Here is a 21517-nt window from a genome sequence, read left to right as displayed (position 1 = left end):
TGTTTGCAGGGACATTTATCCAATGCAATGACTTTCTGCGGAATGTGATTTAATATATGTGTGACATCATTATTCTTGCCAATCGGACAATAAAATGCAAAGAAATGCCATACATTTCTCAACATTTTAGACCATTATCAATTAGATAGTTATCTGTTCTCTCCTGTGTTTTACTTCTTTTATCAGCATGAAGACCCAAGAAGAGAAGTTCATCAACCAGGGCCAGGAGGATGAGATGGTAATTACCACCTTGCCATTTTGGTCCTGCTTCGCCAAATTAATTCTGCTTCATTTGGAGTGTCATTGAGTCATGAGACAAATACTCAGGGGAGTCAAACTTCAAATGAGTGTTGGCTCATCCTAATAATAATATGTAATTTGATACAAATACATTTAGCAAGATAGATTTTAATGTATTTAAATAAATTATAAAACAAAATAATATTTTCACAATATTAAAGACAACAAATAAAAAATAATTAAAACTCTAACCATATTTCCACATGTGACACCATCTGAAGTAACCCCAAAAATGATCCTTGGGGAACTCCAAATGGCTCACCATTGCCTAATATTAATGTTTCATTAAGTAATAAGTAATTGTCATATTGATTATTCATTAATAAATAATAAACAGTAATCATTTAAAATTGGATTTGACAAAAATCCCCAAATTGGATTTGACAAAATAAGAAAAATACAAAAACTTTCCCAAAAAACTTATGTACACATACATTTAGCAAGAAAGAAAAATAATAAAATCAAAAAAAGTAGCCCCAAAAATGATCCTTGGGGAACTCCAAATGGCTCACCATTGCTTATTATTAATGGTTCATTGATAATAAGTAATAAGTAATTGTCATATTGATTATTCATTAATAAATAATAAACAGTAATCATTTAAAATTGCATTTGACAAAATTAAAAAAAAAAATAATTTTTTTTACAAAAAAACATTTTCTATACAAATACATTTAGCAAGAAAGAAAAATGATCAAATCAAAAGAAGTAGCCCCAAAAATGATCCTTGGGGAACTCCAAATGGCTCACTATTGCCTATTATTAATGGTTCATTGATAATAAGTAATAAGTAATTGTCATATTGATTATTCATTAATAAATGATACACAGTAATCAGTTAAAATTGGATTTGACAAAATAAAAAAAATACAAAAAAATTACCAAAAAAATTTCTATACAAATACATTTAGCAAGAAAGAAAAATAATCAAATCAAAAGAAGTACCCCCAAAAATGATCCTTGGGGAACTCCAAATGGCTCACGGTGTCTTTAGATTGTGTCATACTGTATTTTATGTACAGTAAATCATGCTGTATGTTCCCTCCATGCAGGAAACATGGGGGTACCGACCCTGTATGTGGAAAATCATCCTGGTTGGAATGGCTACTGTTTGCTCCGGCGGTCTTCTGCTGTTGCTGCTCTACTGGCTGCCTTGGTGGGGGGTCAAAGCCACCTGCACTAAAACCTCCCTGAAGGAGGCACGTTGGCTGCTGCTCAGGACCACGGTATGGTCAACCCCCAATCCCAATGCATGGTTGTGGATGAGTAGCCCTCAATTCCACCCTCGGCCATCTCTGTGTGGAGTTTGCATGTTCTCCCCGTGCATGCGTGGGTTTTCTCCGGGTACTCCGGTTTCCTCCCACATTCCAAAAACATGCTAGGTTAATTGGTGACTCCAAATTGTCCATAGGTATGAATGCGACCCTTGTGAGGATAAGCAGTAGAAAATGAATGAATGAAACATGGTTGTGTCAACATGTAAATAATGAACTGCATTAATGTAATATTAGAATGGATGCCACATGGACACAAATGTATTGTAATGTAAAAGTATCTTAATAGTTTTAATAGTTTATTATGGCCATAAAAAATTGTTTTGTGGAAATTGATTATGATTTTGTTGCTAAATCCTGCTAATGTACTGTAAACACAATGTGAAAAAGAGTTTTCCATAGCCAAGATTCCCAAAAGTGGGGTACACAGGTCGTCATTCATTCGTTATTTATTTTTAGTAACATACCCCATGTGACTAAAAATGAATAAAACAGCACAACTACACTAGTTTCTAACCATACATGCTTGATGACGATAAGCTTAGTTTTATTCAAAATAAAATTAAACTTCGTTTTGTTGTTGTCACAGGATGATTTCAAACGGTGGTTTGCTGTCAAAGTCGACGTGATTTCGGCTCCAGGGAAGACCCCCTTCGATAGTGTGGAGTTGACAACTCACTCACAGGGCGGAGACGAACATAAGAAGCAAAATGGGAAAATTTCCTATAGAGAGTGTGTTAAGGTGCGTTATTGTGTCAATGGTAGTTTTATATATGTACTTTACTGTACTTTAGGGATTTGCATGATTGTTAATGTTGAATTATATTATATGTACTATTCCATCCATTTCAGAAAATCTGGTTGTGACATGTTAGGCTTGTAGTTCTGATGGATGCTCATATTTTAAAACAAACATCTGAACCCTTTTCCTCTTGCTGCTCTTCACAGGTCCACTACTTCACCCACCACAGCATCAAATACTACTGGAATGAAGAGACACAGAACTTTGTACCCTACAAGTACGTATGTCTCCATCATAAAACACTATGCTATGATTGATCTTGATGCGGGGGTGCTGGAGCCTATCCCAGCTGTCTTTGTGCGAGAGGCGGGGTACACCAGGGGTGGGCAAACTTTTTGACTCGTGGGCCGCATTGATATGACAAAATTACCGGCGGGGGGGGGCAGACTATATATTTTACACGTAACAGTCCACCTGGTATTATTGTATCTGTAAAATTGTCATGCAATCTGCTATTATTATTTATTATTTTATATTTATATTTAAATATTTTAAAAATAATAAAATATTATAATAATTACAATAAAATTAAAATAATAATTGTTATATTATTATTATGTAAAACATGCAAATATAACAATAATATTATATATAATTAATATAATAATTAGCATTAATATAATAATTATATAATCATAATAGTTCTAATAATAATTATAATAATCTAATAATAATAATAATTATTATTATTATTATTATGTGCTTGTGTCCCTTTTTTCAGGAGCACTTTGTAAACAACAGACCATGTCAAAAAACGAAATTGATAAAACCATCAAAAGGTTGGCTCAGGCCATGATGCCAGGTTGTATGTTGAGTTTAAATGAAATACTTTGGAAAAATTGGGCGGGCCGTATTCAAACACTTGGCGGGCCGGATGTGGCCCCCGGGCCGTAGTTTGCCCACCCCTGGGGTACACCCTGGACTGGTGGCCAGCCAATCACAGGGCACATATAGACAAACAACCATTCACACTCACATTCATATCTATGGACAATTTGGAGTGGCTAATTAACCTAGCATGTTTTTGGAATGTGGGAGGAAAACCCACGCATGCACAGGGAGAACATGCAAACTCCACACGGAAATGGCCAAGGGTGGAATTGAACTTGGGTCTCTTAGCTGTGAGGTCTGTGCGCTCACCACTCGTCCGCCGTGCAGCCATGTTAAAAGCAGACCGAAAATTCTCCTAAGCACTTGAGAGTGTGACTAACAGTGGAGTGGGCGTGCCTGGGTGGAATACATTAAAACAGGCGGAAGCACGAAAAAAAAAAAATACAGCTGAATAGGTGCAGATTCTGGAAGATCTAGAAAGCTTTCTGTGCTGGTTATCATGTGAAGCTGATCTATAGGAGTCCACAACTGAATACAAAGAGCCTTAAATGAGTATAATAGGTCAGTAGATATAATTGTGATTGTTTGTTAAGGGGCTTGGAGGATACCCACATGAGCTGTGGACACATCCACACCGACCACAGCTCTGGACTCACAAAAACCCTGCAGGATTACAGGTACCAACGTTCATGATTTGACTTTTTCCTCATGCCTGATCTCACATGTCAGCCAAATATAATTTGTGTCGTCAACAGAGCTTTGTTTTTTGGCAAGAATGAAATTGACGTAAAAGTGCCATCTTTATTCGAGCTATTAGTATATGAGGTAAAAAAAAAAAAAAATAAACAAACAAAAGAAACATTTAAATGATGTTAGGTTAACTCTTTGGTTCTTTTGTGATTTTTTTGCTTTTTTTTTTTTCTCAAGGTCTTGAATCCATTTTACATCTTCCAGCTCTTTGCTGTTGTGGTGTGGTCTCTTGAGGACTACTACCATTACGCTTTAGCCATGCTTTTAATGTCAGCCATTTTATTAATCGCCTCTCTGTACTGCCTTAAAAAGGTGAGTCCAGCTACAATTTAAGTTATTATTATTTAATGATAATTAATGTAGGGTGCATACTGTATATACTAAGCAAATGAAATGTTTGTCCTTATTCTAGTACTACAGGAGACTAAGTGGCATGGTGGTAGCACACAACGTGGTACAGGTTTCAGTGTGCCGAGGAAATGAAGGCAGGTTTTTCATGAATTTTTGATTTCAAAATCACAACAACGAGTCGTAGTTAGAGATATTAGTTAACAATGTCTTCTTTTGCAACGTCCAGACTTTGAACAGGTCATGTCAACAGAGCTCGTGCCAGGTGATGTCATCACGATTCCGACGGATGGAATGATCATGCCGTGTGACGCCGTGCTCGTCTGCGGCGCCTGTACTGTCGATGAGAGCATGTTGACAGGTTGGCATTCGTCATGTCTTTTTGCGTCTTTCTACATACATGCATACATACTAATTGATAAATGTAATTTGACAAAATATGGATAAAATGATTTCAATACAAATACATTTCTAAAAACAGAAATATATATATATAATATAATAATATATAATAATATATATAATAAACAATATTTACTATGTATTTAAATATGTTATAAAAGAAAAACTACTTTCACAATATTAAAGACAATATTTAATATATTCCAACCATGGCCCGACTCTAGCACTCCCATTCCGCTGTGGTTAGTCGCACTCCCAAGTGCTCACGAGGACTTCCGATAGCTGCCGAACCGAACTATAGGAGTTGATAAATGGCATAGGAGTTGATGATATGATATGTACATTGTTCATATTTGATGTAATCTATTTATTCTCCACATTGTTGTTTATTATTTATTATTTATTATTTATTATTCATTCATTCATTTTCTACCGCTTTTTCCTCACGAGGGTCGCGGGGGGTGCTGGAGCCTATCCCATCTGTCTTCCTTAGGGCGAGAGGCGGGGTACACCCTGGACTGGTGGCCAGCCAATCACAGGGCACATATAGACAAACAACCATTCACACTCACATTCATACCTATGGACAATTTGGAGTCGCTAATTAACCTAGCATGTTTTTGGAATGTGGGAGAAAACCCACGCATGCACGGGGAGAACATGCAAACTCCACACAGAGATGGCCGAGGGTGGGAATTGAACCCTGGTCTCCTAGCTGTGAGGTCTGCGCGCTAACCACTAGACCGCCTTATTTATTATTTATTATTTATTATTTATTATTTATTATTTATTATTTATTATTTATTATTTATTATTTATTATTTATTATTTATTATTTATTATTTATTATTTATTATTTATTATTTATTATTTATTATTTATTATTTATTATTTATTTCTCTCAAAGTTGTTCTTTGTCTCTGCGGGTTTGGACCTTTAGGGGAGAGCGTTCCAGTTACTAAGACCAGTGTGCCAACTTCAGGCGAGGATGCAGACAGGGTGTACAATACGGAGGAACACAAGCTACACACCCTCTTCTGTGGCTCCCATGTTATCCAGAGTCGTTACTACGCTGATGAGCTGGTGAAAGTGGTCGTGGTCAGAACAGGTAATGCAAACAGTTCAACCACATACTAAGGTAACCTTTTTAAAAACAGCACCTTATCACACCTTGCATGATTCGACAGGCTTCAGTACAGAGAAGGGCCAGCTTATGCGCTCCGTCATCTACCCCAAACCCACCGACTTTAAGCTGCACCGTGATGCTACGCATTTCCTGATGTGTATGGTGGGGCTGGCGGTGGTTTCCGTCATCTACGGCATTGTCAATGGTGTAATAAATGAGGTATGGCTTTTACATCATTTATTAATGACCAGCAAATGCAAATGTTGACATGATATATTACAGCGGAACCTTGGTTAGTGTAAATAAAGAAGGCGATAAACACTATTACAGTTAAGGAATAACTCATAGCAAAACACAGGTGATGTCTGTGTTGATCTCGCTGCCACATGGTGTCTTCCAATTTGTGTCAATCACGTCTTCAATGTAGGTATATAAGTAGCCATAAATGTTAATTTAGCCCTTTCATTCGTCATTTTAACATTTATGTTAGTGAGGAAGGAAGGCCTGCATCGTGGTTTAGCGGCCTCGCAGCTAGGAGACCCAAGTTCAATTCCACCATCGGCCATCTCTGTGTGGAGTTTGTATGTTCTCGGCGTGCATGCGTGGGTTTTCTCAGGGTATTCTGGTATCATGCTAGGTTAATTGGCGACTCCAAATTGTCCATAGTTATGAATGTGAGTGTGAATGGTTGTTTGTCTATATGTGCCCTGTGATTGGCTGGCCACCAGTCCAGGGTGTCCCGCACCCCCACGACTCTCGTGAGGATAAGCGTTAGAAAATGAATGAAGGAATGTTAATACCTTAGACCAGGGGTCTCAAACTCAATTTACTTGGGGGGCCACTGGAGCTCGGGTCTGGGTGAGACTGGGCCGCATCAGGTTTTCAAAAAACTAAACAAAAAAAGAAAAGCTCTGATAAAACATTCCACTGTTCTCAAATATCTTACTTTTTATTTTTCTATGCAAAATAAGAAGAAAAATAAATAAACAAATCAAGAATAAAGAAAATCAATCAATCAGTAATAAATTAATAAATAAATAAATATAATAATAATAATAAAACGGCAAATAATAAGAAACCACATATAGTTAGACAAATTATTTTTTTCAGATTAAAATGAACAAAGCATTATTAGAGCCCTGTAGACATGACAAAACACGACTATAGTCACATTTATACTCTTTTTATTTACAACATATTGCGCAACTGCAGGGTCTTGAGACACATGCTAACTCGCAAACTAGAGAGCTAGCGACCTAAACGGTAGCCTTCAAGTTATTTCCTTTAAACTTAAATAGCCAAAAAACTTACCACTTCCACAAGGATAGGGAGGATAACTATTTATTTAACCTTTAACATGAACATTAATCAAACGTAATAATTTTTTCTGGGTACATGATACCATACAGCATCCATATCAAACTTGCGCGGGCCGCACTAACATTGAACTTTCATATCAAGGCGGGGGCCTCAAACTAGTGTCCTGCGGGCCACATTTGGCCCGCGGGCCGCTTGTTTGAGACCTTTGCCTTAGACCAAGTAATTAAGTGGTAGCTGAAACATGAGCTACTGTCAGGCTACTGAATGCTGCGTAGTATTGATTGTCCCTTTCCCATCCCATCCAGTTTCCTGCCGATTATATCATCTTTGATTGTTTAAACATCGTCACCATCGCTGTGGCCCCGATATTACCCCTGGCTTTGACTGCTGGTCTTGTGAATGCACAGCGCCGCATGAAGCGGGTCGGTATCTTTTGTATCAGTCCGCAGAGAATCAACATCGCTGGTCAGCTGAACCTGGTTTGTTTTGACAAGGTGTGTTGAATTGAAAATACTTTTTTTTTATTATTTCAGTGTGCTAGGGCTCTGTAGGTGCTTTCAGTTGTGCTTTATAACTGAGATCAATTCCTATCTAACAGATCAAAGTGTTGTGATGCCTGATTACCGGACATTTACTTCATTTGTGTTGTCTGTATTTTGACTTTAGACTGGTACTCTCACTGAGGGCAGTTTGAACCTGTGGTGTATTCAGAGAGCTGAGGACGGCATGTAAGTGGAACTTTTTACATAGGGTTTTGTTTCTCGGAGGATTCTATGAAAGATCTGTATGAAGACATGTATTAATCATATACAACAATCATGCAAAACCTAGAAAGAACAGATCAGAAATCACTCCACACTCTTTATTGCTCTCTGCCTCTACCATATCTTACTTATTGTGTGGAAATATATGGTAATAACTATAAAAGCAATCTTCACTCAATAAATATACTGCAAAAAAGGTCAGTAAGGATAATTCATAATGCCGCTTACAGAGAACATACTAACTCCTTATTTCTAAAATCACAAATACTTCAACTTGCTGATATAGTTCATCTTCAAACAGCTAAAATAATGCATAAGGCTAAAAATAACCAATTACCTAAAAATGTCATCCAATACTTCTCTACAAGAGAGGAGAAATATGATCTCAGGGAAGAACTACATTTGAAACACTTCTATGCTAGGACTATGTTAAAAAGCCATAGCATTTCAGTATGTGGAATCAAACTATGGAATGGATTGAGTAAGGAAATCAAACAATGCACAACGATGAGCCAATTCAAGAAACAATACAAGCAATTGATGTTTGCTAAATACAAGGATGAAGAGTCTTGAACCAGTCATGATGTGCTATATATACAGTGAAGAAAATAAGTATTTGAACACCCTGCTATTTTGCTATTTCTCCCACTTAGAAATCATGGAGGGGTCTGAAATTTTCATCGTAGGTGCATGTCCACTGTGAGAGAGATAAACTAAAAAGAAAAATCCAGAAATCACAATGCATGATTTTTTAACAATTTATTTGTGTGATACAGCTGCAAATAAGTATTTGAACACCTGAGAAAATGAATGTTAATATTTGGTACAGTAGCCTTTGTTTGCTATTACAGAGGTCAAACGTTTCCTGTAGTTTTTCACCAGGTTTGCACACACTGCAGGAGGGATCTTGGCCCACTCCTCCACACAGATCTTCTCTAGATCAGTCAGGTTTCTGGGCTGTCGCTGAGAAACACGGAGTTTGAGCTCCCTCCAAAGATTTTCGATTGGGTTCAGGTCTGGAGACTGGCTGGGCCATGCTAGAACCTTGATATGCTTCTTACGGAGCCACTCCTTGGTTTTCCTGGCTGTGTGCTTCGGGTCGTTGTCGTGTTGGAAGACCCAGCCACGACCCATCTTCAATGCTCTGACAGAGGGAAGGAGGTTGTTCCCCAAAATCTCACAATACACGGCCCCAGTCATCCTCTCTTTAATGCAGTGCACTCGTCCTGTCCCATGTGCAGAAAAACACCCCCAAAGCATGATGCTACCACCCCCATGCTTCACAGTAGGGATGGTGTTCTTCGGATTGTACTCTTCATTCTTCTTCCTCCAAACACGCTTATTGGAATTATGACCAAAAAGTTCTATTTTGGTCTCATCTGACCATAAAACTTTCTCCCATGACTCCTCTGTATCATCCAAATGGTCATATGCAAACTTAAGACAGGCCTTGACATGTGCTGGTTTAAGCAGGGGAACCTTTCGTGCCATGCATGATTTCACATCATGACGTCTTAGTGTATTACCTACAGTAACCTTGGAAACGGTGGTCCCAGCTCTTTTCAGGTCATTGACCAAGTCCTGTCGTGTAGTTCTGGGCTGATTCCTCACCTTTCTTAGAATCATTGAGACCCCACGAGGTGATATCTTGCATGGGGCTCCACTCCGATTGAGATTGACCGTCATGTTTAGCTTCTTCCATTTTCTAATGATAGCTCCAACAGTGGACCTTTTTTCACCAAGCTGCTTGGTAATTGCTCCGTAGCCCTTTCCAGCCTTGTGGAGGTGTACAATTTTGTCTCTGGTGTCTTTGGACAGCTCTTTGGTCTTCGCCATGTTACAAGTTAAAGTCTTACTGATTGTATGGGGTGGACAGGTGTCTTTATGCAGCTAACGACCTCAAACAGGTGCATCTGATTCAGGATGATACATGGAGTGCAGGTGGACTTCTAATGGGCAGACTAACAGGTCTTTCAGGGTCAGAATTCTAGATGATACACAGGTGTTCAAATACTTATTTGCAGCTGTATCACACAAATAAATTGTTAAAAAATCATGCATTGTGATTTCTGGATTTTTCTTTTTAGTTTATCTCTCTCACAGTGGACATGCACCTACGATGAAAATTTCAGACCCCTCCATGATTTCTAAGTGGGAGAAATAGCAAAATAGCAGGGTGTTCAAATACTTATTTTCTTCACTGTATCACTATATTGACACTTACTATGGTACACATTATGTCATTGGATGGTCATATCACCTCGTACTTTGGTACGGGACAAAAAATTAAAACATTTAAAAATGAAAAAAACAACAACCTTAAACTGTATTTCAGAAAGCAGGAAGTGAACAAATGTAACAGTTACTGATTGTAAAAGTACCAGATGGAGGGGTAGGATTTAATAAGCTTTGCTTCTTCCTACTCCTTTTGGACATGAGGAACTGGGAACTGATTATGGGATGCACTTAATTGTAATCTGATGCATGTTCAAATGAAATAAAACCATTACCATTACCAATTATGACACTCCTCAACATGACAAAAATAAAATTAAAACAAAAAAAACTTAAACTATATTAAGAAAGCAGGAAGTGAACAAATGTAACAGTTACTGATTGTACCATTACCATAAAATATTTCTTGTTTTGGACCAAGAAGGCAGCCTATGTTGTTTTCGTGTTTCTCCCCACTGTGAGCATTTTTTACGATGTCTGTTTTCGCTTGCATGGTGGTGGCTTTCCTTTTCTTTGGTGCACTAACATTAGGTGAGTTGGCTTCGTGCTTGAGAGACACAATTAAGAGCAAGCAGTTGGCAAGGAACAACGAGGATGACCTTGTCGTTTTTCCGTGTAGGCTATATACAACTATACGTACATGACCGATCCCCCTTTTTATGAACCATCCATCTTCTTCCACTTATTCAAGGTTGGGTGAGGTGTCAGGGAAGCCCGGACTTCCCTCTCTTCTGGGTCTCCCCCAAGGTCTCTTTCCTCCTCTGGGTTTCGCTACTTGTCCCCACGATCTTGTCCTTTTGGTCACTACCCAAAGCTCCTATAACCATAGGTGAGGGTAGGAACTAGGTCAAAAAGTAATATAAGTTAGTGCATTGTAACCACAAAAAAATGTTGTAAACAGAGTAGCGCCATTGGTATTTTAGGGGTGTTATGACAAAGTGACTAAACATCTCATGACCTGTGAGTGTCTTCCTCCTTGTACCGTGCAGGTTTTCACCTCCAGAGACTGAAGCAGCTATAGAAAGTCTGGTGAAGACTTTGTTTGTCACCTGCATGGCTACCTGCCACTCACTGGCGACCATAGACGACGAACTCTGTGGTGACCCTTTGGACCTGAAGGTGTTCAGATCCACAGGAATGGTGAGGAGAGGCTAAGACACATGTACATCTAACAGAGACTAAAATACATAAAATGTTGGTTAACTTCTTTTTATACTTGCAGTACTATTGAGAATGTATAAATATTACTTAAGAACTCTTTCCCATAGAAAAAAATAATTTTGCTGATGAATGTCTATAGAATGTGCTTCATTTTAGATGTTATAAGGTTATTTTTTATTCAGGTCCTCGAGGAGCCAACGGAAGAACATAATGTACTTTACAGTGCTAAAATTTCCACACTTGTGAGACATCCACATCAGGTAATCCCTTCATGTTGAGTGTTGAGTGACCAGGGGTTTCATCTATAAAGCTCTACAAACGCACAAAACAAGGACGAAAAGTTGCGTACGCTGCTTTCCACGCAAAGTATGCAATTTATAAAAACTAGGGATGGACGATATTGGCTTTATATGTCTATATTGTCCAACTCGCAATTTCCGGTACCGATATTAGCTGATACCGATATGTGTAACATGCCACTATCTACTGTGGTGGAATGAACACATATGTATTGTATACAGCATTTTTTAAATATCGGTTTTCATAATCGGAAAACAATACAATAAGGTTATCAACCAATACTACATTTTTATGCTGATATTGGACCGATAATTATCTGTACTGACAATTATCACATACTACAGTATTAATTGGACCTGTACCCTAGAAACCACCCATGAATGATACGGGAAAAGGCCGAAATGATACTGTGTCAAAGCCCAGGGCAGTGATACTGATAAAATATAGACTTTAACCATGTCCAGTATCAGCCCCCGTAGCTGTCCACTCAGACCGCGCTGCTCTGGTATCGTGCCCGTGAAACAACCAATCAGAGAACAGCACACGAGTGCTTAGTGCCTAGTGCTTCTCCAGTCACCAAAAAATACAAACTTGATTAATGGAACTTTAATTGTCAGACATTGATAAGATAAGACTGTTGATAAAATATTATTGTTGAAATATTTTTGCAATTATTGTGTTTACACTGTTTCGATATAATACATGTAATAAACTGAACATTTTCTGGAAACAAAATGGTCTTTTGATTAAATAGTACGTGATGATAAGCTCATGATTAAATAGTATGTGATAATAAGATCATCACATGGTTTGTCTGGTATCAGGCCCGGTATCATGCCCCCGCGTGCCAGTATGAGCACTGATACTGACACTTGGGGGCATGATACCGGGCCTGATACCAGACAAACCATGTGATAACCTATAATTATTGGACATCCCTAATAAAAACACAACCTGGCGTGAGAATGTGCGCCACCGTATGCACTTTACATGTCACATATTAAGCAGTGAAGTGAAGTCATATGTTAGAAAGCCATCATTGCATGAAAAAATAACGCTAAAAAAATGTGTGAATGTGTGTGTACGCCATTTTTTATAAGTACATTTTGGGTTTCTATCATCGTAGATGTCCATTTACATTTTTATAGATGAAGCCCCGGGTTGTTATTCACTTAATCTTTTACAATATGTCTGTTATAGAAATGTACAATTCCTAAAAGATACTGTGACATTGATGTTTCAGTGTGATGGGTTTGGGATTGTACGCCACATCCGCTTCTCCTCAACGCTACAAAGGATGAGTGTGGTGGTCAGACAACAGGGAAAAACACATTTTGATGTCTACCTGAAAGGAGCACCAGAGACTGTAGTGAACCTCTGCAAGCAACACACAGGCATGTGACAACACGCAGTTTAGGGAATATGCCCAAGTGGGATACACAGTGCAATGCATTTCATGACTGACTGACCTGCTACGTTTGCCTCCACAGTCCCAGACACTTTCACAGAAATGCTGGAGAATTACACCCGGCAGGGTTTCAGAGTCATTGCCTTGGCACATCACCAACTGGAGTCCACCGTCTCCTGGTCTGAAGTCCAAGACCTCAGTCGGTATAAGCATTTATTCCGATACAATTAACACAATTACAGAAACAGCCCAAACATTTGCATAATTATTTTTGCAGGCTACATAGTATTTCTGGGCTGGGCGGTCGAGTGGTTAGCACGCAGACCTCACAGCTAGGAGACAAGGGTTCAATTCCACTTTCAGCCATCTCTGTGTGGAGTTTGCATGTTCTCCCCGTGCATGCGTGGGTTTTCTCCGGATACTCCGGTTTCCTCCCACATTCCAAAAACATGCTAGGTTAATTGGCCACTCCAAATTGTCCATAGGTATGAATGTGTGTGTGAATGGTTGTTTGTCTATATGTGCCCTGTGATTGGCTGGCCACCAGTCCTCTCGCGAAGACGGCTGGGATAGGCTCCAGCATCCCCCGCGACCCTTGTGAGGAAAAGCGGTAGAAAATGAATGAAATAATGTCTACACAGTATTTACACAACAATGCTGCAACAACGCTTATATTCTATAGATTGACTACACACAGTGAAATATTTCAATAATGTATTTCTTAGTCATTTTGATCATTATAATATGAGTTATTGAGATGTACCATCTCTTATATACAACGGATATCCGTCACCGTTCAGTATAAATAGCGGGAATCTAGACTGCAAAGGTGTGTGTGTGTGTGTGTGTGTGTGCAGAGAGGAGCTCGAGTCCAACATGGACTTCCTCGGCTTGATCATCATGCAAAACAAAATCAAAGAACAGACTGCCGGCGTGTTGCTTGAGTTACGACAAGCCAACATTCGTACTTTGATGGCTACAGGTAAGCAAAATAAACCAAATTACTTGTCATGTGTTTAATGTCTGTAAGTTTCCTCGACTTTGATGTGCTGTTAGGTGACAACATATTGACAGCCATATCAGTGGCTCGAGATTGTGGGATGGTTCAAGCCCATGAGAAGGTTATTATTGCTGATGCTGTTCCTCCAATTGATGAAAACCCTGCTAGTATCACATGGCGCTACTCTGACAACCCAGTTTTGGACAACAATCAGGTAAAATGACACCAGTTTTTACATCTCAAGGTAATAAGATTGCAGAATATGTTAGCATCTTTAAACAGCATCTTCCTTAAATTGTACTGCTCTGTTTACTTTGTTTTACTTTTCGCCCTGAGGATATTTACAATGCTTTTCTGCAGTTCCAAACTTAGCTTGTGTATTGTGTCTGTGTGTGCCAATATTAGTATACCAATACTATACTATGCCAATAGTATACTTGGACGTGTAAAGAATTATTTTATTGTAAAGCACTTTGTGTTGCCTTTTTAAAATATAAAAAAATGTAATTGATTTGATTTATATGCAATGAGAAACGGATTTAAGGCCAAAAGCTAATGATAATGAGACATACATCTGCTGCAAGTTAATAAAGTTAATCAATAGCGTCTTCTTGTCTTCTGGCGCCCCCTACTGGTAAGAGTCATAACAGTCAAGGGACATTGAGAGTTAGCTAGTTTTTAACTGAACATAGGAACTAGTTTGCCTATAATGCCTAGCTTTAATTTCTTCCTGGAAGCTCAGAACTCTTTCAAAATTGCTGTTACAAGTTTCATTTTATGTGACCATGGTTTGTGGTCTGGAATTGCTCCCATTTAGGCACTTGAGGTACTTTTCGCTGAGGAGGGAGTGAAAGAAGAGGAGATGCCGGGCTATCACTTCGCTATGAGTGGTCAATCCTTCGCTGTTATCACTGAACACTTTCCAGAACTTGTTCAGAAGGTACTAAGATACATTTTAATAGATTTCAATATCGGTGTCTAATCACTTTGTTTCTCCTCGTTCAGTTGCTCCTCAGAGCCACTGTGTTTGCTCGAATGACTCCAGACCAGAAGACTCAGCTAGTACAAGTACTACAGAACATTGAGTCAGTTGTATTCTTTGTCTGTTTATCCATTGTATTATCATTTTAGAGCACGATGCTATCAATCTGTCTTTATTTACCTTCCAGTTACATTGTAGGGATGTGTGGGGATGGCGCTAATGATTGTGGGGTGAGTATACACAGTATGTATCACACTTTGTCTATTCGTTCATTCATTTTCCACTGCTCCTCACGAGGCTTATCCTCACGAGGCTTTGAAAACCCGTGCTAACCACTCGACCGCCGTGCATCCTACACTTTGTATATATTACACGCTAACAATGGAGCTGCGCGATTGATCGATAGCGCTGCGCCCGAGATGGATCCATCATTAGCGCACAAATCGATCGATTTCTGCGCTCACGATGGATATAACTGCCTTGCGCTGGAGACTGATGCTTTGACACTGTGCTGACGATATAATGACAATCGTTGATCTGCTAATTGCATACAATGACAGGGTTAGGGTTAGGGTTCACACTCCCCCCGCCGAGAACGGTAACAAAGTGAACTGCTTGACAATTAATCAAAGATTTTAAATTTGTATGCATGGACTTCTTGTTGATTCTAGTAAGTAACAACGCTCAGCGCTGCCATCTGTTGGCATCTAAACAAACTACACACATCCATCCCGGGCGCAGTAATATACCATCGATCGTGAGCGCAGAAATCGATCGATTTGTGCACTAACGATGGATCCATCTCGGGCACAGCGCTATCGAGCCATCACGCAGATCCATCGTTAGCGCGTAACATATTCACGAGGCTAGAAAACCCATGCTAAACACTCGACCACCGTGCATCCTACACTTTGTATATATTCTGGGCAATTTGTTTAATAGCAAATCAGTAAATCTTCATTTTTTTATGCTCGTACTGCTTGCAGGCCTTGAAGAAAGCTCACACCGGTATCGCTCTCTCTGAACTGGAGGCCTCTGTAGCTTCCCCCTTCACGTCCTCCATCCCAAACATCTCCTGTGTTACCAACCTCATCAGGTAGTACACACTAGCAAATGAGGCAATTATATCATGTCCTATATTATAAGTACCGCATTTCTACTTCTGAATGGGATTTCACCAACACACATGACACAAATACGGATCTGAAAAGAAAAAAAAAAAACTGATCCATGCATGTAATCGAAAAATCATCATTGTTTTTTTTTTTACTGTTCACAGGGAGGGCCGTGCTGCTCTTGTAACGTCTTTCTGTGTGTTCAAATTCATAGCCCTCAACAGCATCATCCTGACCTTTGGCATGATTCTGCTCTACTCGGTAACTATCCCAGCATCTCAATAATATCATTCAATTCAACTCCAGAGACCAATTAAAAAATAGGAAGGTTTAAAAGCCTATTTGCATATTATAGCACCGACTTAGCGCATTTCACACTTCATGAGAAACTGGCTATAATCATCCATTTGTGGACCACCACCTAATGGTGAAAATCAATAAATAACTGAGACACCTATAAAAATGTATTAATGTCTCTAAGTGCTCTTACTGGCTTGATATTGACTCTCCTCAAATTTCAGATCAACATTTGCAATAAGAGCCACTGTTGTAATTGTGAGATGTGTTTGTTTATCACAATATTCTACCTTCATTCAACTGACCTGGCAGGTGTTTGCACATATGCATGATTTCACTTTTGGATTTTTTTTGTTTGTTTGACAAACCACAACAAATGAGAGAAGAAGTGACTCTTATACTGCATATGTTGTTTATTGCCTAGAGTGGTGTGACTGATAAGAATCTTTTTTTCAGGTTTTTAGCAGCTATGGAAGCCTCCAGTTTCTTTGTATTGACACTGGCATTGGTTTATTTTTGCCCTTTACAAGTGAGTAACATTAAGACACCATATTAGTTTAATAGACATTTTCTGTAGTTCAGATACAATCTTGCAGTACTGAATAACATAATTCTCCAACTGCATTTTTTTTTTCAATGCCTAGTGAGTTTGAACCCGGCATGGAAGAAGTTGGTGCGACGCACCCCTCCGACAAATCTAAAGTCCGGTCCAGTGGTTTTCTCCGTTTTATCTCAGATCCTCAACTGCCTGCTCTTCCAGCTGCTGGCTTTCTTCTTAGTACGACAACAGAGCTGGTATACAACGCTTGAGAAAGCGTGAGTAACTTTTTATTCCAAATGAGCGACTTAATCAGCAAGTGCTTCTTCCTTTCGGCTTCCTCTGTCATTCCCCTACAGCGTACAGACGTGTTTTTATACACCTACTTGAATTAAAATACGACTAAACCCGTATTGGTACATGTTTGTATATTTCAGGTATAACTTTTGAGTGTTAAGTTGCTGTGCGATGAATTTAGTGTTCTTTGTACATTGACACTGTAAGTCAAACTGTTATATTGAGTGATGATTTCCGGTGAGTTGTGAGTTTTTTTTCATAGCTCATGATGAGCTACCTGGTCATCCCAGACTTGAGCACGCCACAATTTGCCATTTTGTGATGTATTTAGTGGGTGTGGCTTATACACCGGTGCAGCTCACGCACTAGAATTTTTGGTATGTTGTTATTATTGTGTGTTTTACAGGTACAGTAGATGACATAATTCCTTATTTATCAAACATTATCATTTTATGTACAGGTGTTGTATTGAAAGTCGATGTCATTCAACAAGAAATGTATATACGTTAACCGACTGTCTCTCCCTCTGTCACAGTACCTGTCATGAGACCAGCGCTGTCGTTGAGATAGAAGACGTATTTGTCAAAACCTTTGAAAACGCCTCCCTCTTCTTCGTTACCTCCTTCCAGGGCATGATTATAGGCGTTGTCTACTCCAAAGGAAAACCTTTCAGAGAACCAAGCTATAAAAACTGTAAGACCAATACAAGTTTGAAGTTACCTGAAACCAGAAACAATTTCCTGTCTAAAATGATGTGTGATCTTGTTTCACCAACATCCCTTTTCGTTCTCAATTTCAGGGCCATTTATGTTGACCTGTGCTGTTTTGTATGTTTTTTTCTTGGTCATCTTGCTGCATCCCATTACCGTCATAGACAACGCATTGCTGGTGAGATGATGTTATTCTTTTGGTAATCATAAGGGTAATGCTGTGGTTGATTTTTTTAAGAGTCCTTATTCAAGGGACGCCTGGAGCTGATTTGCAAAACATCAATTTGTGGTTCATTCCCTGATATCCTGTCACTCTTCCTTCTGACAGCTTGTGTGTATTCCCTACGACTGGCGCATAACCCTCGTCATGATTATTTTAGGACATAGTGTTGTCTCTTTCACACTGGAGGTACGATCACCATTTTTTTTATTTTCAATTACTGATTAACATTTCGCATGCACATTAATAATTTTATTCATTATTCAATTGCAAATCAACCAAATGTGTAATCCTGTGAATCCCACTAACTCTTTCGCAGATTTTAATCATTGACACCTTGTGGATGATTGTTAAAACCAAACTGTGGGCAAAGTCAACCAACAATGCCCTCACTAATAACACAGGACAGGTTGGCAGGATTTTGATATCTCTTTTTCACTCACAAGTCTCTTTCTTATTCTTGCATACTTGCTCTGCTCTTTTTTTCTGATTAGAATACAACTTTATATTGCAACAGTGCATTACATGGCTTTGTCTCAATGAGTACTATTTACATTGTTCTATTGTGAGTATTTAGATACTTGTATATTTTAGATAGGCAGTCGAACCGTAGGAGGCAGTAATTTAAATGACAATGGAACCTTGCCATTAATCTATTTCCAAAGATTCAATTGAAAATTAAATGTACAAAAAAATTAGATTTTTCCCCATAAGAAATAATGTGAATCCAATTTATTTGTTCCAAACATTCAAAATACTAACGCAAAACACCTTTTATAAAGAATAATAATAAGTCCACATACAGAAAACATTCATTCATTCATTCATTTTCTATCGCTGATCCTCACAAGGGTTGCAGGGGTGCTGGAGCCTATCCCAGCTGTCTTCGGGTGAGAGGCGGGGTCCACCCTAGACTGGTGGCCAGCCAATCCCAGGGCACATATAGACAAACAACCATTCACACTCACATTCATACCTATGGACAATTTGGAGTCACCAATTAACCTAGCATGTTTTTGGAATGTGGGAGGAAACCGGAGTACCCGGAGAAAACCCACGCATGCACGGGGAGAACATGCAAACTCCACACAGAGATGGCCGAGTGTGGAATTGAACTCAGGTCTTCAAGCTGTGAGCTGTGTGCTAACCACTAGACCGCCGTGCATGCAAATGTACATTTAACAACATTTTTTTTATCTTTGTAGTCGAGATGTGCAAAACACAAAAAGAAAAATTACACAACAATTACACCACCTGGAAGGGGACTGAACCCCTATTATACCCTTAGTTATTTGATTGAGAACTGTATTTGCTCACTTCCTGTATTCAACATGTACCCTTTTTCAATTTTTAATAACAATATGAAATAATAAGGTAGCAATGTATTACGACACAATTTGCACATCATAGTGCATGGTGAGGGGGTGGTTAGCGTGCAGGCCACACAGCCAGAAGGCGTGGGTTCAATTCCCTGCTCGGGCAACAATCACATAAAAAAATGCCTGCTAAATCCTACTTGATGTTTTACAGCTTTACTGTGCTTATAGGGAATTTGCATGATTGCATCAGACTGCTAGACAATTGTCCTTTTCAAGTGTTGTTGACAAATTCCAGTATGTTTTCCAGTGTAGGCCTCATTGACACATTTTTTGTTTTTTTCAATTATGTTGAACTGTCAGGAGATGAATGGCCGCTGGAGCTTCCTCTCTTGGATGACCTGCTGTAAACGGTGTTCTCCAAAGACTAAATACAACCATCTGACTCTGAAGCTGCAGGAGCAGGCTGACTGGCCTCCTGCACCGTCCACTGTCACCTACGCAAGTACACCTCAGTCCCCCATCGCTGTCACCCAGTAATGTGGGTCTACCTGCAAACAGTGGCTTCTACTGTAAAGGTCTCACGGTTAGTGACATATGGTTAAATGTAAGTTGCAATGTTGTATTTAAGTTAAAGTATAGTTCTTGTATTTCTTAAATATTATACAATGTAACTTTATTTATTTCATTTCACTTCATGTGTTCTATGTACTGTAGGGTTTATTCACGGCAGGGTATGATGCCCAGTTCAGATTATTTTTGTGTGTTAAAATTTAATAATTTTATGTACTTTTAAAACGGGGTTATCCCACCCTTGGCCATCTCTGTGTGGAGTTTGCATGTTCTCCCCGTGCATGCGTGGGTTTTCTCCGGGTACTCCGGTTTCCTCCCACATTCCAAAAACATGCTAGGTTAATTGGTGACTCCAAATTGTTCATAGGTATGAATGTCAGTGTGAATGGTTGTTTGTCTATATGTGCCCTGTGATTGGCTGGCCACCAGTCCAGGGTGTACCCCGCCTCTCGCCCGAAGACAGCTGGGATAGGCTCCAGCACCCCTACAGTAGAAAATGAATGAATGAATGAAAACGGGGTTATAATGGACGGCGGGATAATAAGGGACAATTTTCGGGAAAATGTTTTCTTCACAATTTCTTCAAGAATACATATATGCTTTGAAAAAAACAACACAAAGTAGCTTCCTGTTTAACATTAAAAGGCAAAATTACATTTAAAACATTTTCCCCAAAACTGTCCCTTATTACCCCACTGTCCCTTATAACCCTGTTTTACGGTAGTATTATATGTAGTATTGTTTATGTATGTATTATGTATGTAAACCAATAAATGTTACAAATGCCAAAGTTTGAGATAATGAGGTTTGCACATTTGGAAGTGAGCCCTGAAAGAAGTTTGGGATGGCTCAAAACGCTCGGTTTCTGAGGGCATGGCAAAACTGTGACGTATAGCTGTAGCATTGCTAGCAATGGCTCCTAAAAAATAGTTTTACACATTTGTTTACAATTCCTAACGACGCCGCCATCAGACACAAGTTGTTGGAGTTCCTGATTACCTACCTGTTTTGTGAACAGTCCTGTATGAAACAACTGTCCTAACTGTGTTTATTTATTCTTAGTCATGGAGCAAAGCAAATACAATACAAAGGGATGAAAATGCATAATATGTCCCTTTTAAAATTATACTTATTATTATGTTGTGGTCTGAAAAGAAAGAAGTATGCAGATACAGTATTTCCCAAGGGCTCAACAGTATTTCTTGCTTATTTAATAATCCCGAATGTTCTTTATCAGACTGAACAAATGGTTACCAATTCAAATGTGGTGTTGGTGCGTGTCCTTTCTGTTTGGTAATAGCAGAAAGGACACGCACCAGCAAATACAAATAGACGGTGTGGACATTGAAAGGGTGAAGGAAAATACATTTCTGGGGATCACAATAGATGAAAATATGAGCTGGAAACCTCATATTACAAATATACAACACAAGGTGGCCAGAAATATT

At 39.0% G+C, this 21517-nt stretch overlaps 1 protein-coding gene across 1 annotated transcript; it reads left to right on the top strand.

Annotated features, from left to right (window-relative positions):
• Nucleotides 1–187: 187 nt before the first annotated feature.
• Nucleotides 188–20787, top strand: LOC131129551 (polyamine-transporting ATPase 13A3-like). Its single transcript, XM_078794829.1, has 31 exons — nt 188–238; nt 1353–1526; nt 2164–2320; nt 2458–2593; nt 3801–3884; nt 3963–4032; nt 4135–4269; nt 4370–4442; nt 4535–4666; nt 5648–5815; nt 5895–6052; nt 7459–7647; nt 7820–7881; nt 11142–11292; nt 11496–11573; nt 12857–13007; nt 13104–13224; nt 13879–14003; nt 14078–14235; nt 14839–14961; nt 15027–15106; nt 15191–15233; nt 15990–16099; nt 16283–16379; nt 16872–16944; nt 17060–17231; nt 17786–17943; nt 18050–18138; nt 18289–18369; nt 18500–18589; nt 19860–20787. Exons 1-31 carry the CDS (start codon nt 188–190, stop codon nt 20034–20036), a joined length of 3666 nt encoding a protein of 1221 aa, XP_078650955.1. The 3' UTR covers nt 20037–20787.
• The last annotated feature ends 730 nt before the right edge of the window (nt 20788–21517 follow it).

This window comes from Doryrhamphus excisus, linkage group LG11, assembly GCF_037039965.1.
Source record: "Doryrhamphus excisus strain RoL-2023G ecotype Guam linkage group LG11, RoL_Dexc_Guam_v1.1, whole genome shotgun sequence".
Classification (NCBI taxonomy): Eukaryota; Metazoa; Chordata; class Actinopteri; order Syngnathiformes; family Syngnathidae; genus Doryrhamphus; species Doryrhamphus excisus.
This window is presented reverse-complemented; position numbering and strand designations above follow the sequence as displayed.